Here is a 17,429-nt window from a genome sequence, read left to right as displayed (position 1 = left end):
AAATCCAGCTATCTTTGCTTTAACAACATTCCACAAGAGAGCCTCAACTGGGCAGGGAATTCCACAGATTCACAACCCTTTGGGTGAAGAAGTTCTGCCTCAACTCAGGCCTATATCTGCTCCCCCTGACAGTGGAAACAACCTCCCTGCTTCTTATCTATTGCCTTCATAATTTTACAAGTTTCTATAAGATCCACCCCACCCTCATTTTTCTAAATTCCAATGAACGTAGTCCCAGTCTACTCAGTCTCTCCTTCTAAGCCAACCCCCTCCATTACAGAATCAACCCAGTGAACCTCCTCTGCACCCCCTCCAGTGCCAGTACATCCTTTCTCAAGTAAGGAGACCAAAACTGCACAAAGTATGCGCACATTTCCATATAACTGTCACCACTTGATATCTTGGTCTGATATGCGCACACTCTCCCAGTCGTCATTTACGTATCTCTCTTGCTCTCCCCCTTTCTGTCTCACACACGTGTGCACACTTGCTCCTATCTCAGTTGTGTATACCTGTCTTTTCCTGTCACCGTCTCTCTCACTCGTTCTCCAATTTATTTACCTGACCTCCTCTCTATTTTTATGTTTGTCTTCATTGTGTGGGGTTTTTCTTTGTTTTGTTTTCTCTCTCGTTCTCGTATTTCTCTCTCTCTCTCTCTCTCTTTCTTTGTGTTTTTCTCTCTCTCTCACACACTCTACTGAATGCAGGATGAGCAGCTGCCCTCTTAAATCTGATTTAATCCTCTCATCAATCCTAATGGAGAGAGAGCTTTTTTTTCTCCCCTCCCCTGTTTAAAATCTCTTTTGCGGAGCCAGCCAGCTGTTGATCCTCTGTGTTTTACAGAGCCTTGTATAGTCACAAAGGCTGACACACTTCAGAATCGAGCAGCCCGGGCTGTGATAGAGAACAGGGCAAACGTGATAGTGACTGCCTCGGAGAGCAGTCTTTCGAAACACGCCTGTAAATAGAAGCTGGTGTGGTGGGAGGCCTCTCTCACATTGAGCACAGCTCACCAAGGTCATGTCGCTCCCCTGAACAAGACCAAGTTGCTTTTCAGCTCGCAGTAGTTTGGTGAGAGAGTGGGAGGGAAGGAGATTACAGAGTCAGCAGCAGGGAGTGACTGGGGAGAGCTTGTGCCTGGATAAGGTGTGCCCGACCTCCCACTCAGATAAAATAAAAGCTGCTGCAGGTGGTGTGGCCAGATTCAAGCCGTCACCGACATGCTCATTTCAGCATTTCATTTCAGAACTGTTGTTTTCAAATTGAAGAGTTTTTGTCTTGATGGCTCGATCAGCAGTGAACTGAAAGCCTTTCACCTTCTGTCCTGGGATGTGGATGTGGGTGTGGCTGGCTTAGTCAGCATTTACAGTCCATCCCCTTGAGAAGCTGGTGTGAGCTGCTTTGTGTAAACCCAGAATGCCCTGAGGGAGGGAATTGGCAGGGTTTTAACCATCCATGCTGAAGGAACGGTGATGTATTTCCAAGTCAGGATGGTGAGTGGCTTGGAGGGGAACCTGCAGGCAACGTGAGTGTTTCAGAGCCCCCCAGCAGATGACGTGAACCTTTCCTCTCTATTTCATCATCTTCCCCAAGATAATGCTGTTGTTTAGGGACTCGAAAGTACAGAAATTGCTGGAGAAGCCCAGCAGGTCTGGCAGCATTTGTGGAGAGAAGCCTGAGTTAATGTTTTGGGTCCAGTGACCTTTTTTTAGAACTCACTGTTTAAGGATGCTGTTGACAGATTGGGGTCATTGGCTACGTCCACAACTTTCCAAAACAACAGGCTCTTGCTCACAGCCAAAATAAAACCCAGTGAGAAGTCTGATATTATTTACAACACGAGGGCACGCAAGGTTCTCAGATCGAAGGATACACTCTTGGCACCCCTTGTTACATAATGCCTGCCTTGTAAATACATACAATTTGTGGTAATTTTCTGTCCTCCTTTGTGGGTGGGGTGGTCAGACTGTAGTCCCTGCAGTCTGAGCAAACCTCTGCTGCAGCAAGCTCTGATTGATTTATGATGTGGAGGTGCCAGTGTTGGACTTGGGTGGACAAAGTTAAAACTCACACAACACCAGGCTATAGGCCAACAGGTTTATTTGGAAGCACACACTTTCAGAGCACTCCTCCTTCGTCAGGTAGTTAGTAGGGCAGGATCATAAGACACCGAATTTATAGCAAAGGATCACAGAGTCATGCAACTGATACGATCTATTGAACAAATCTAGATTGCTGTTTGAATTTTCATCTTTTAGAATAGGTTGCGATGTTTTGATTGATTAATATGTAAATCCCATAACTTCTTTCAAGTCACATTCCTGAGATAACTTAAGGTTTTATATTTAAAAAGGTGATTGACTGCCTGCAGATTGTATGCTTTTTGAGCAAAATAGATTATATCTGCAAGCAGATATTACAGGCAATCAATCCATGTGACATTTTATAAATTCCTACTTTGGAAATAGAAGCAGAATGACTCAAGACTCTAATCTCACACCTTTAATACATTGTCTGAGCTGAGATGTCACCTTTATTTAATAAGACCTTCAGTTATTTCGGGAATGTGACTTGAAAAATGAATCAAAACCTGCAACCCATTCTGAAAGCTGAAAGACTTAACAGCAATCTAGGTTTGTTCAATATATCATATCAGTTACATGTGTGACATTGTGATCTTGTGCTATAAATTCTACCTTATGATCCTGCCCTACTAGCAACCTGACAAAGGAGCAGCACTCCAAAAGCTAGTACTTCCAAATAAACCTGTTGGACTATAACCTGGTATTGTGTGACTTTTAACTCTGATTTATTTAGTTCCATCATTAATGACACGATGAAGCTGGAGGGCCAGAGACACCCCCGCACACTCCTGTAGTCAGGTATTGCAATATCACCTCAAATCCTCCACTTCACTGCATAAAACTGAACTACCGTACTGATGGGGACAGATCTGTCATTGTATAACACTAGGGTACAGTAGTGATGGGACAGGTCTGTCATTGTATAACACTAGGGTACAGTACTGGTGGAGACAGGTCTGTCATTGTATAACACTAGGGTACAGTAGTGATGGGGATGGGTCTGTCATTGTATAACACTAGGGTACAGTACTGGTGGAGGTAAAAACAATGACTGCAGATGCTGGAAACCAGATTCTGGATTAGTGGTGCTGGAAGAGCACAGCAGTTCAGGCAGCAACAAAGGAGCAGCGAAATTGACGTTTCGGGTTTATTCCTGATGAAGGGCTTTTGCCCGAAATGGCGATTTCGCTGCTCCTTGGATGCTGCCTGAACTGCTGTGCTCTTCCAGCACCACTAATCCAGAATACAGTACTGGTGGAGACAGGTCTGTCATTGTATAACACTAGGGTACAGTACTGGTGGGGACAGGTCTGTCACTGTATAACACTGGGGTACAGTACTGGTGGGGTCAGGCCTGTCACTGTATAACACTGGGGTACAGTACTGGTGGGGTCAGGTCTGTCACTGTATAACACTGGGGTACAGTACTGGTGGGGACAGGTCTGTCACTGTATAACACTGGGGTACAGTACTGGTGGGGTCAGGTCTGTCACTGTATAACACTGGGGTACAGTACTGGTGGGGACAGGTCTGTCACTGTATAACACTGGGGTACAGTACTGGTGGGGTCAGGTCTGTCACTGTATAACACTGGGGTACAGTACTGGTGGGGACAGGTCTGTCACTGTATAACATTGGGGTACAGCACTGGTGGGGACAGGTCTGTCACTGTATAACACTGGGGTACAGTACTGGTGGGGTCAGGCCTGTCACTGTATAACACTGGGGTACAGCACTGGTGGGGTCGGGTCTGTCACTGTATAACACTGGGGTACAGTACTGGTGGGGTCAGGTCTGTCTCTGTATAACACTGGGGTACAGTACTGGTGGGGACGGGTCTGTCACTGTATAACACTGGGGTACAGCACTGGTGGGGTCAGGCCTGTCACTGTATAACACTGGGGTACAGCACTGGTGGGGTCGGGTCTGTCACTGTTTTACATTGGGGTACAGCACTGGTGGGGTCAGGCCTGTCAGTGTATAACACTGGGGTACAGTACTGGTGGGGTCAGGTCTGTCTCTGTATAACACTGGGGTACAGCACTGGTGGGGTCGGGTCTGTCTCTGTATAACACTGGGGTACAGTACTGGTGGGGTCGGGTTTGTCACTGTGTAACACTGGGGTACAGCACTGGTGGGGTCGGGTCTGTCTCTGTATAACACTGGGGTACAGTACTGGTGGGGTCGGGTCTGTCTCTGTATAACACTGGGATACAGTACTGGTGGGGTCGGGTCTGTCACTGTATAACACTGGGGTACAGCACTGGTGGGGTCGGGTCTGTCTCTGTATAACATTGGGGTACAGTACTTGCTTTGTCATGTAGTTTTCCCACATTGCTGCTAGACCATCGTGATCACTCTGAGAGACTCGTTTATTCTGCTGTTCCTGCTGTTTTTGAGGAGTTTGACAATGGCCTCGAGAAGAGGTTGGTCCGACAGTAAAATGAAGGCCAGCTGCATGAGAAAAGCAATGGAAACACTGAAAGATTAGCTATCCAAGGTGGCTGGCAAGTTTGAAATTTAATGTTTTTGTTTGACCCTTCATCAAAAGTGAAAGGGGTTCATCTCCCCACCCAAATCCCCAGCTTGTTGGTGAATGAGATTTTGGGGGATCATAGCTCAGCTCAGTGTGCACACGGCTTATTGCATTGTGATGAGGTGGATGTGATCTTGTATAAGCGAGAGGCACCATCACAACATGGCCAAATGCAGGTAAATGGGACTCGATTAACTTAGTCGGCATAATGAGTTGGACTGAAGGGTCTGTTTCCGTGCTGTACATCTCTATGTTCATTCCAACAAAACTATAAATGGATAAATCTGGTGTGTTTTCATACTCCAGTAGTGTATAACTCTTATTTATTGCTGGTGGTTGTTTGTTACTGGCTTTTGACTCAGCTGTTGATGTTTGAGGTAAGGGAAAAGCATCACTCCATTCAGGTTCTCTCAAGGCTGCTACTGTCAACCTTGCTCACTGGGCCATGTGATGCTCACTGGGCCATGTGATGCTCATTGGGCCATGTGATGCTCACTGGCATTGTGTTGCAGCCCCGTTCTTTCTAACTTTGGGAGATGTAGTATTTGAACTTTCTTGCTGCACCCTCAAGCGCATTGTGATTTCTACATCCTAAATTAATGATTGATTGTGGCAAAGAGATTAAGTGGGGGATCGGGGGAAGGGAAGATGCTCACCTGACTGGGCTTAGTCTTTTCAACATTGCAGTACCGCAGACCAGGAACAGGGGGAGCTCAGCCTTCTCTCGGAGTCGCTGAGGGAGACATTGAATTCTGTCCAAATTAAATTATATTTTCAGTGGAAAGAGCAGGGACTTGAACCCACAGCTGTGGAGTGCGGAGAAAAAAAATAGAAAGTCCAAGAAGATAGCTTTTCACCAAAGTAGAATGGAATTGTGGAAGGGTTACATAAGTTACTAACCAGCAACGCACAATGGGCCAAGCTTCTGCAGAGAAAGATTTAAAGTGTGAAGGGAACACTCAAGTACAATTTTTGCAGTGCAATGTGTAGCTTCCCTACCCCTAGGGCAGAAGCTGTGGGTTCAAGTCCCATTCTACACTAGATGGCCATGCCATATATGGACACAAGGGTTAATTGTCAACTTGTAACTCCTCGCAGCGCCCTTAATGGTGGGTGGTAGGGGAAGGGAATCTCTAGGTTAGCCACTTTGCAGAAGCCAATGGCCACAGGCCAACCTAATTGATGTCCATTATCACCACGGACCTCTTTGAATGAGGGACGAAGAGTGTGGTGCTGGAAAAGCACAGCTGGTCAGGCAGCACCCGAAGAGCAGGAGAATCAACGTTTCAAACATAAGCTTTTCATCAGGAATGAGTGGGTGGCCCAAGGGGGCTGAGAGATAAATGGGAAGGGGATGGGTGTGTGGGGAAGGTAGCTGACGATGCAATAGGGGGATGTTCATTGAGGCCGATTTTGTTGGGCTGCATGAGATTTCACTCAAACAAAAATCCATTTGCCTTCGTGTCCAGCTTAGAACATAGAACAATACAGCACAATGCAGGCCATTTGGCCCTCGATTTTGTGCTGACCTGTGAAACCAATCTGAAGCCCATCTAACCTACACTATTCCATTCTCGTCCATATGTCTATCCAATGACCATTTAAACACCCTTAAAATTGGCGAGTCTATTACTGTTGCAGGCAGTATATTCCAAGACCCTACTACTCTGAGTAAAGAAACTACCTCTGAAATCTGTCCTATATCTATCATCCCTCAATTTAAAGCTACGTCCCCTCGTGCTAGCCATCACCATCTGGGGAAAAGGCTCTCACTGTCCACTCTGCTAACCCTCTGATTATCTTATATATCTCAAATATATACCTCTCAACCTTCTTCTCTCTAACAAAAACAGCCTCAAGTCCCTTAGCCTTTCCTCGTAAGACCTTCCCTCCACACTAGGCAGCATCCTGGTAAATCTCCTCTGAACCATTTCCAGTGTTTCCACATCCTTCCTATAATGTGATGACCAGAATTGTATGCAATGCTCCAAGTGTGGCTGCATTAGAGTTTTGTACAGCTGCAGCATGATCTCATGGTTCCGAAACACAATCCCACTACTAATAAAAACTAACGCACTATGTCTTCTTAACAACCCTATCAACCTGGGTGGCAACTTTCAGCTATATATGTACATGGACACTGAGATCTCGCTGCTCATCTACACTACCAAGAATCTTACCATTAGCCCAATACTCTGCATTCCTGGTACTCCTTCCAAAGTGAATCACCTCACACGTTTCCACATTAAACTCCATTTGCCACCTCTCAGCCCAGCTCTGCAGCTTATCTATGCCCCTCTGTAACCTACAACATCCTTCTGTACTATCCACAACTAATACCAACCTTAGTGTCATTCGCAAATTTCCTAACCCACCCGTCCACGTTCCTATCCAGGTCATTTATAAAAATGACAAGTAGCAGTAGACCCAAAACAGATCCTTGTGGTCCACCGCTAGTAACTGAACTCCAGGATGAACATTTCCCATCAACCACCACTTTCAGCTTCTTTCAGCTAGCCAATCTCTGATCCAAACCACTAAATCACCCTCAATCCCATGCCTTTGTATTTTGTGCAACAGCCCACCATGGGGAACCTTATCAAATGCCTTACTGAAATCCATATACACCACATCAACCGCTTTACCCTCATCCATCTGTGTGGTCACCTTCTCAAAGAAATTAATGAGGTTGATGAGGTATGACCCACCCTTCACAAAACTGTGTTGACTATCTGTAATCAACCTATTCCTCTCTAGATGATTATAAATCCTGCCTCTTATAACCTTTTCCAACACTTTACCCACAACCGAAGTAAGGCTCACTGTCTATAATTACCAGGGTTGTGTCTACTCCCCTTCTTGAACAAGGGGACAACATTTGCTATCCTCCAGTCTTGTGACACTATTCCTGTAGACAATGACAACATAAAGATCAAAGCCAAAAGCTTGCCAACTCCTCCCTGGCTTCCCAGAGAATCCTCAGATAAATCCCATCTAGCCGAGGGGACTTACCTATTTTTATGGAGAAAGTGAGGACTGCAGATGCTGGCGATCAGAGCTGAAAATGTGTTGCTGGAAAAGCGCAGCAGGTCAGGCAGCATCCAGGGAACAGGAGAATCGACGTTTCGGGCATAAGCCCTTCTATTTTTATGCCATCCAGAAATGCTAACACCTCCTCCTTGTGAACCTCAATCCCATCTAGTTCAACATTGTCTTTTTCTAGTGTGAATGCTGACGAAAAATATACATTTAGCACTTCCCCTATCTCCTCTGATTCCACGCACAACTTCCCACTACTATCCGTGATTGGCCCTGATTTTACTCTAGTCATTCTTTTATTCCTGATATACCTATAGAAAGCTTTAGGGTTTTCCTTGATCCTATCCGCCAATGACTTCTCATGTCCTCTCCTGGCTCGTCTTCGCTCTTTCTTTAGATCATTCCTGGTTTGCCCTAACTGAGCCTTCACATTGCATCCTAACATAAGCCTTCTTCTTTCTCTTGACAAGAGACTCAACTTCCTTAGTAAACCATGGTTCCCTTGCTCGACCCCTTCCTCCCTGCCTGACAGGTACATACTTATCAAGGATATACAGTAGCTGTTCCTTGAACAAGTTCCACATTTCAATTGTGCCCATCCCCTGCAGTTTCCTTCCCCATCCTATGCAACCTAAATCTTGCCTAATCGCATCATAATTGCCTTTCCCCCAGCTATGTGCCTTGCTGTATGGTATATTGTAGCTGTGAAGCAATTTCTTTTTTTTTTGCAATTGGCATAAATGCAGCAATGTTGAGTGAGCTCCCACCCCTATCTGGCTTCCAGCTGTTCTTCTCCTGTTGCTGCCTGCTCGCTATCAGAATGCTGTATTTTCCAGCTTCCTGCTAGAGACCCAAGCACAGAATTCAGGCTGACATTGCTGGGGGGGGGTTGGTCCCACTTTTTGGATGAGACATAAATCTGCCATTTTGGGGAACATGCACTGCATCATGTGGAAGAAGAGTTGCAGAGTAGTCACCATTGTCTTGGACAGTACTCATCCTTCAGCTTGCTGCAGCACCAAGAAAAATAAATCAATCGCTCATGACTTGTATTGCTGTGGGATCTTGCTGTACACAGGTTGGCTGCTGCCTTGCCTCCAATACTTGAATAATATTTCATTTGCTTTAACCTATACTGAGCTCTTGAAAGGTGTGATAGAAATATATGTTGTCCTGAAATTTATACTTTTGTTCCATTTGTTCTATTGTGTGGGCATCATTGACAAGATCAACATATGTTGCCCATCCATCGGGCAAGTTGGATTTAATCACATTTGTGTGCATCTTATTTGTTATTTATTAATGGGATGTGGGGGAAACTGGCTTAACTGCCAGTTATTGCTAATTGCCCGGACAATAGTTAAGAATCAATGACATTGCTGTGGGTCGAGAGTCACGTGGAGGTCAGACCAAATAAAGATGGCAGATTTCCTTTCACTTAGTGAATCAGGTGGGTTTTTACAAAGATTGACAATGGTTTTCCTTAGGCCAGCTGTCTCTTCCAGATGTCACTGAATCCAAATTTCACCATGTACCATGTTGGGATTTGAACCCATGTTCCAAGAATATTGGCCTGAGGTCTGAATTAGTAGACTGGTCACATCACCACTATGACATCACTGTCATGTTCCCCTCCCCTTCCTCCTCACCCCTACCTGTCCCTCATCCCCTTCCCCCTTCTCCTCCCTTCCCTTCCCCCCCCTTCCCTTCTCCCCCTTCCCCCCCTCCACCCCCCTTCACCCCCCTTCCCCCCCTTCACCCCCCCCCTTTCCCCCCTTCCCCTTCCCTTCTCCCCCCTTCCCCTTCCCTTCTCCATTCCCTGCTCCCTTCCCTTCTCCCCCTTCCCCTTCCCTTCTCCCCCTTCCCATTCCCTTCTCCCCCATTCTCCCTTCCTTTCCCCCCTCCCTTCCTTTCCCTCCCCCCTTCCTTTCCCTCCCCCCTTCCCTTCCCCCCTTCCCCCTTCCCTTCCCCCCTTCCCTTCCCCCCTTCCCTTCCCCCCTTCCCTCCACCCCTTCCCTCCACCCCTTCCCTCCACCCCTTCCCTCCACCCCTTCCCTCCACCCCTTCCCTCCACCCCTTCCCTCCACCCCTTCCCACCCCCCTTCCCACCCCCCCTTCCCTCCCCCCATTCCCTTCCCCCCTTCCCTCCCCCCCTTCCCTTCCCCTTCCCTTCTTTTCCCTTCCCTTCTTTTCCCTTCCCTTCTTCTCCCTTCCCTTCCCCCCCCAATTCCCTTTCCCCCCCAATTCCCTTCTCCCCCCCCCAATTCCCTTCCCCCCCAATTCCCTTCCCCCCACCACAATTCCCTTCCCCCCTTCCCTTCCCCCCCCTTCCCTTCCCCCCTTTCCTTCCCCCTCTTCCCTTCCCCCCTTCCCTTCCTCCCTTCTTCCCTTCCCTTCTCCCCCCATCCCTTCCCTTCTCCCCTTCCCCTGCCCTTCCCTTCTCCCCACTGCCCTTCCCTTCTCCCCCTTCTCTTCTCCCCCTTCTCCTTAGCTTCTCCCCCCTTCCCCTGCCCTTCCCTTCTCCTCCCCTTCCCCTGCCCTTCCCTTCTCCCCTTCCCCTTCCCTTCTTCTCCCTTCCCTTCCCCCCAATTCCCTCCCCCCCAATTCCCTTCCCCCAATTCCCTTCCCCCCAATTCCCTTCCCCCCCAATTCCCTTCCCCCCCAATTCCCTTCCCCCCCCAATTCCCTCCCCCCCCCAATTCCCTTCCCCCCCCAATTCCCTCCCCCCCAATTCCCTCCCCCCCAATTCCCTCCCCCCACAATTCCCTTTCCCCCCCAATTCCCTTTCCCCCCCAATTCCCTTTCCCCCCCAATTCCCTTTCCCCCCCAATTCCCTTTCCCCCCCAATTCCCTTTCCCCCCCAATTCCCTTTCCCCCCCAATTCCCTCCCCCCCAATTCCCTTCCCCCCCAATTCACTTCCCCCACAATTCCCTCCCCTCCCCATTCCCCCCCCAATTCCCTTCCCCCCCCAATTCCCTTCCCCCCCCAATTCCCTTCCCCCCCCCCAAATCCCTTCCCCCCCAATTCCCTTCCCCCCCAATTCCCTTCCCCCCCCAATTCCCTTCCCCCCCCCCAATTCCCTTCCCCCCCAATTCCCTTCCCCCCCCAATTCCCTACCCCCCCCCAATTCCCTTCCCCGCCCAATTCCCTTCCCCCCCAATTCCCTTTCCCCCCCAATTCCCTTCCCCCCCCCAATTCCCTTCCCCCCCCAATTCCCTTCACCCCCAATTCCCTTCCCCCCCAATTCCCTCCCCACCATTCCCTCCCCCCCATTCCCCCACCCAATTCCCTTCCACCCCCAATTCCCTTCCACCCCCAATTCCCTTCCACCCCCAATTCCCTTCCCCCCCAATTCCCTTCCACCCCCAATTCCCTTCCCCCCCCCCAAATCCCTTCCCCCCCAATTCCCTTCCCCCCCCAATTCCCTTCCCCCCCCCCAAATCCCTTCCCCCCCAATTCCCTTCCCCCCCAATTCCCTTCCCCCCCCAATTCCCTTCCCCCCCCCAATTCCCTTCCCCCCCAATTCCCTTCCCCCCCCAATTCCCTTCCCCCCCAATTCCCTTCCCCCCCAATTCCCTTCCCCCCCCAATTCCCTTCCCCCCCAATTCCCTTTCCCCCCCAATTCCCTTTCCCCCCCCCAATTCCCTTCCCCCCCCAATTCCCTTCCCCCCCAATTCCCTTCCCCCCCCAATTCCCTCCCCACCATTCCCTCCCCCCCATTCCCCCACCCAATTCCCTTCCACCCCCAATTCCCTTCCACCCCCAATTCCCTTCCCCCCCAATTCCCTTCCACCCCCAATTCCCTTCCCCCCCCCAAATCCCTTCCCCCCCAAATCCCTTCCCCCCCAATTCCCTTCCCCCCCAATTCCCTTCCCCCCCCAATTCCCTTCCCCCCCCAATTCCCTTCCCCCCCCCAATTCCCTTCCCCCCCAATTCCCTTCCCCCCCCAATTCCCTTCCCCCCCAATTCCCTTCCCCCCCCAATTCCCTTCCCCCCTCCCAATTCCCTTCCCCCCCCCAATTCCCTTCCCCCCCCAATTCCCTTCCCCCCCCAATTCCCTTCCAGCCCAATTCCCTTCCACCCCGAATTCCCTCCCCCCAATTCCCTTCCCCCCAATTCCCTCCCCCCCCAATTCCCTCCCCCCCCCAAATCCCTTCCCCCCCAATTCCCTTCCCCACGCCATTTCCCTCCCCCCCCATTTCCCTCCCCCCCCATTTCCCTTCCCCCCCCCCATTTCCCTCCCCCCCCATTTCCCTTCCCCCCCCCCCATTTCCCTTTCCCCCCCAATTCCCTTTCCCCCCCAATTCCCTTCCCCCCCCAATTCCCTTCCCACCCCCATTTCCCTTCCCTCCCCCCGCCATTTCCCTCCCCATTTCCCTCCCCCCCCATTTCCCTTCCCCCCCCCCCATTTCCCTTCCCCCCCCCAATTCCCTTCCCCCCCCAATTCCCTTCCCCCCCCCCCCAATTCCCTTCCCCCCCCAATTCCCTCCCCCCCCCCAATTCCCTTCCCCCCCCAATTCCCTTCCCCCCCAATTCCCTTCCCCTTTCCCTCCCCCCTAATTCCCTTCCCCCCTAATTCCCTCACCCCCAATGCCCTTCCACCCCCAATGCCCTTCCCCCCAATTCCCTTCCCCCCCCCAATTCCCTTCCCCCCCCAATTCCCTTCCCCCCCCAATTCCCTTCCCCCCCCAATTCCCTTTCCCCCCAATTCCCTCCCCCCTCCCCCCCCAATTCCCTCCCCCCCCAATTCCCTCCCCCCCCCCCAATTCCCTTCCCCCCCAATTCCCTTCCCCTTTCCCTCCCCCCAATTCCCTTCCCCCCCAATATCCTTCCCCCCAATTCCCTCCCCCCCCAATGCCCTTCCCCCCCAATTCCCTTCCCCCCAATTCCCTTCCCCCCAATTCCCTTCCCCCCCAATTCCCTTCCCCCCCAATTCCCTTCCCCCCCAATTCCCTCCCCCCCCAATTCCCTCCCCCCAATTCCCCTCCCCCCCAATTCCCCTCCCCCCCCCAATTCCCTCCCCCCCAATTCCCTCCCCCCCAATACCCTCCCCCCAATTCCTTCTCCCTCCTTCCCTTCTCCCTCCTTCCCTTCTCTCTCTTTCCCTTCCCTTCTCCCTAATTCCCTTCTCCCTAATTCCCTTCTCCCTAATTCCCTTCTCCCTAATTCCCTTCTCCCTAATTCCCTTCTCCCCAATTCACTTCTCCCCAATTCCCTACCCTTCTCCCCCCTTCTCCCCCTTTCTCTCCCCTTTCCTCCCCTTCCCATCTCCCATCTTCCCTTCTCCCACTTCCCCTGCCCTTCCCTTCTCTCCCCTTCCCTTCTCCCCTTCCCTTCCCTTCCCTTCTCCCCCTTCCCCTTCCCTTCTTCCCCTTCCCCTTCCCTTCTTCCCCTTCCCTTCTTCCCCTCTTCCCCTTCCCTTCTTCCCCTTCCCTCCTCCCCTTCCCTCCTTCCCTTCCCTTCCCCCAAATTCCCTTCCCCACCAATTCCCTTCCCTTCCCTTCTCCCCCTTTCCCTTCTCCCCCTTTCCCTTCTCCCCCCTTCCCTTCCCTTCTCCCCCCTTCCCTTCTCCCCCCTTCCCTTCTCCCCCCTTCCCTTCTCCCCCCTTCCCTTCTCCCCCCTTCCCTTCTCCCCCCTTCTCCCTCCGTTCCCCTTCCCCGCCCTTCTCCCCCTTCCCCTTCTCCTGCCCTTCTCCCCCTTCCCCTAACCTTCTCCTCCTTCCCCTGCCCTTCTCCCCTTCCCCTTCCCTTCTCCCCCTTCCCATTCCCTTCTTCCCCTTCCCTTCTTCCCCTTCCCTCCTCCCCCCTTCCCTTCTCCCCCCTTCCCTTCTCCCCCCTCTCCCTCCGTTCCCCTTCCCCGCCCTTCCCTCCCCTTCCCCTTCTCCCCATTCCCTTCTCCCCCTTCCCCTGCCCTTCTCCCCTTCCCCTTTCCTTCTCCCCCTTCCCCTTCCCTTCTCCCCTTCCCCTTCCCTCCTCCCCTTCCCTCCCCCCAAATTCCCTTCTCCCCCCTTCCTTTCTCCCCCCTTCCTTTCTCCCCCCTTCCTTTCTCCCCCCTTCCCTTCTCCCCCCTTCCCTTCTCCCCCCTTCCCTTCTCCCCCCTTCCCTTCTCCCCCCTTCCCTTCTCCCCAATTCCCTTCTCCACAATTCCCTTCTCCACAATTCCCTTCTCCACAATTCCCTTCTCCACAATTCCCTTCTCCACAATTCCCTTCCCCCAATTCCCTTCCCTTCTCCCCTCTTCCCTTCTCCCTCCATTCCCCTTCCCCGCCCTTCTCCCCCCTTCCCCTTCTCCCCCTTCCCCTTCCCCTTCTCCCCCTTCCCCTTCCCTTCTCCCCCTTCTCCTTCCCTTCTCCCCCTTCCCCTTCCCTTCTCCCCCTTCCCCTTCCCTTCTCCCCCTTCCCCTTCCCTTCTCCCCCTTCCCTTTCCCTTCTTCCCCTTCCCTTCTTCCCCTTCCCTTCTTCCCCTTCCCTTCTTCCCCTTCCCTCCTCCCCTTCCCTTCCCCCAAATTCCCTTCCCCACCAATTCCCTTCTCCCCCTTTCCCTTCTCCCCCTTTCCCTTCTCCCCCTTTCCCTTCTCCCCCTTTCCCTTCTCCCCCTTTCCCTTCTCCCCCTTCCCTTCTCCCCCTTCCCTTCTCCCTAATTCCCTTCTCCCTAATTCCCTTCTCCCTAATTCCCTTCTCCCTAATTCCCTTCTCCACAATTCCCTTCTCCACAATTCCCTTCTCCACAATTCCCTTCTCCACAATTCCCTTCTCCACAATTCCCTTCTCCACAATACCCTTCTCCACAATACCCTTTCCCCCAATTCCCTTCCCTTCTCCCCCCTTCCCTTCTCCCCCCTTCTCCCTCCTTCCCCTTCCCAGCCCTTCTCCCCCCTTCCCCTTCTCTTGCCCTGCTCCCCCTTCCCTTCTCCCCCTTCCCCTTCCCTTCTCCCCCTTCCCCTTCCCTTCTCCCCCTCCCCCTTCCCCTTCCCTTCTCCCCCTTCCCCTTCCCTTCTCCCCCTACCCCTGCCCTTATCCCCTTCCCCTGCCCTTATCCCCTTCCCCTGCCCTTATCCCCTTCCCCTGCCCTTATCCCCTTCCCCTGCCCTTATCCCCTTTCCCTTCCCTTCTCCCCTTTCCCCTTCCCTTCTCCCCGTTCCCCTTCCCTTTTCCGCCCTTGCCCTGCCCTTCTCCCTCTTCCCTTCTCCCCCCTTCCCCTTCTCTTGCCCTTCTCCCCCTTCCCTTCTCCCCCTTCCCCTTCCCTTCTCCCCCTTCCCCTTCCCTTCTCCCCCTTCCCCTTCCCTTCTCCCCGTTCCCCTTCCCCTTCCCTTCTCCCCGTTCCCCTTCCCTTTTCCGCCCTTGCCCTGCCCTTCTCCCTCTTCCCTTCTCCCCCCTTCCCCTGCCCTTCTTCCCTCTTGCCCTTATCTGCTCCCTCTTCCCCTCTCCCCCCTCACCCTCTTCCCCTCTCCCTCTTCCCCCACCCCCTCTCCTCCTTCCCTCTGGAGTTACATGTAAGCCAGACCAGGTAAGGACGGCAGATTTCCTTTGCTCAATTGCATTAGTGAACCAGATGAGATTTTTTCTGAAAACAGGAATTGCTGGTAAAATGCAGGTTGTTATCGCCGAGACTAGCTTTATGTTCGTCCTTTTAATTAAATTCCAGCGGCTGTCCTGATAGATTTGAACTCCTGAGCATTAGGCTGGCATTCCAGATTACTAGACTCGTAACTCTGTCACCAGCCCCCTGTACCTATTCTGCCAGTGCCTGCATGATTTTCTAACATACACCTCTCTATTTTTCAGGCTCACCACACAGTATGTGTACCCACAAGCGATTGTACAGCCTGGAGTCATCCTTCCATCCCAGCTGCAGTCGGTGACCTCGCCTTTCATTGACTATACAGCATCTGCTACCTACGCACAGTATGCTGCCTACGATCAGTATCCATATGCCGCTTCACCTGCTGCTGGCTACCTTGGATTTGGCTATTCCACTCTGCAGCAGCCTGTAATGGGTGGGAGTCCCACCACCGCAGCTACAGCAGCTTTTGTTCAGTATCCCTCTCAACCTCTGCAACCTGACCGCATGCAGTAGAGCCAAACTGAGGAAGGAGCGTTCAGTGATAAAAGGACCTCGCTCCCATTCACTTGCAGGGGGCTGTTATTCTAAGGTGAAAAGACACATAAGCGATTCATGGGATGTTGCTGTCAGATCTCTGGGTGACGATGGAGAGTTGTTTGAAGTATTAATGGGAGCAGATAGAAGCACCGGGGGACTGGGCTTCTCCACGACTAGGAGAAAGTGAGGACTGCAGATGCTGGAGATCAGAGCTGAAAAATGTGTTGCTGGAAAAGCGCAGCAGGTCAGGCAGCATCCAAGGAGCATCTTTGATGCTGCCTGACCTGCTGCGCTTCTCCACGACTAGTCATCTCTATCAGGTTACCTGCTCAGAAAGAATTGCCTCCAATCAGAAACTGAACATTAATCCCAAGCCAGAGTGGCAGACAGCTCTGTCTGTCACTCTCCATTACTGTCTGTCTCTGTGTTTCTCTCTCCATCATACTATCAGTCTTTTTTTGTCAGTCTCAACCCTCCTTTCTCGCTCTCTCTATTCCTCTCTCTGTCCCTCGGTAAGTCTTGTTATCAATACCCACTTCTGCCTCTTTCCCCCAGTTATACAATATATTCTCTCCCTATTACCACCTGTCGGAATGAAGAGTAAGAGACTGTTTATGGTAAGGTACGAACTGCAACAGAAATGCTGCAGTGACATATAAGAACACACACAAAAACGCTATTTTTGTTGTATAAAAACCTCTATTATTTATCAATGCCTTACGGAAGAAAAAAAAGAATTTGTGACTACTTTTTAATATTTATTGCGATGAGCTGTGAGTTGCAACAGGGGAAAGAGAAAAATTAGTTGTTCAGCTACCAATGCATAAATTATTATAAGTAGATTAAAAATTAATAGGTTGCTAATTAATTTTGATATGCAAAAAGAGAACTTTGGAAGGGAAGCAAAATTTCTGTAGTCAGAACACTGATCTATTTTCTTAATTTTATAATTAATCTTAAGATCATCTCAACTTGGGTATATATTTTTTAAAAGAGAGCTTTTTGTTTAAAGAAAGCTAATTGTATATGAACCAAGGGTAATTTTTATCAACTTAATGATGCAGTATTCATCTCCGCATTCTATCTAATACCCTTTTAATGTCCAGGAATTTCCTCATTGTTTTGAAAGAAACCTGCTACTGAATGCCTGTTAGATTTGGATACCAAATATTTTATACCCAGCTGAAATGAAGGAGACATTTTAGGGTACAAATGCAATTTTTAAAATAATTTTTTAAAAAGAAGCAAAAACATTTTAGACGCAAAAGGCTGCAATTACATTAAACAGCATTCCTATCAGACTGTAGCAGGTACTGAGAAACTTATTTTCAATGTTGTATTAAAGGAACTTAAATATGAAAGTTTGCCTGTTTGTGGTCTGTTTCCAGCTAACACTGCGGTGCTTTATAACTAACTAGGAGGTGCCATGAAACATTGAGGTCCCAGAGACCATGAGATGATGGAAGGAGGGCTGCCTGTTAATTGTCCACTTGACCCACAGATCAGAGATTAGTGTTTGAGTTCCTGTTGGTCTGCTCTGCCGATTATGGATCCCTCTACTTAACGGGGGGTTTAACTTGGTGCATCCACCAAACATTTCCCCCCATTGTGAATTGTAATGACGTCATACAACCTCCACAATGTGGAAATAGGCCATTCGGTTCATCGCG

At 50.8% G+C, this 17,429-nt stretch overlaps 1 protein-coding gene across 1 annotated transcript in view; it reads left to right on the top strand.

The window, feature by feature from the left end:
* The window catches only part of LOC122547152 (RNA-binding protein 38-like), an 82,345-nt gene extending 65,225 nt beyond the window's left edge, over positions 1 to 17,120 (top strand). The window contains exon 4 of the mRNA XM_087995021.1: positions 15,444 to 17,120. Coding sequence (XP_087851147.1) covers positions 15,444 to 15,735 — 292 coding nt within the window. The 3' untranslated portion in view covers positions 15,736 to 17,120. The remainder of the gene's footprint in view (positions 1 to 15,443) is intronic.
* Positions 17,121 to 17,429: the final 309 nt, after the last annotated feature.

This window comes from Chiloscyllium plagiosum, unplaced genomic scaffold, assembly GCF_037043375.1.
Source record: "Chiloscyllium plagiosum isolate Xiang-an unplaced genomic scaffold, Cpla_swu_hap1 HiC_scaffold_15, whole genome shotgun sequence".
NCBI classification, from domain to species: Eukaryota; Metazoa; Chordata; class Chondrichthyes; order Orectolobiformes; family Hemiscylliidae; genus Chiloscyllium; species Chiloscyllium plagiosum.
The sequence above is the reverse complement of the archived record's forward strand: the minus strand, read 5'-3'. Positions and strand labels throughout refer to the sequence as shown.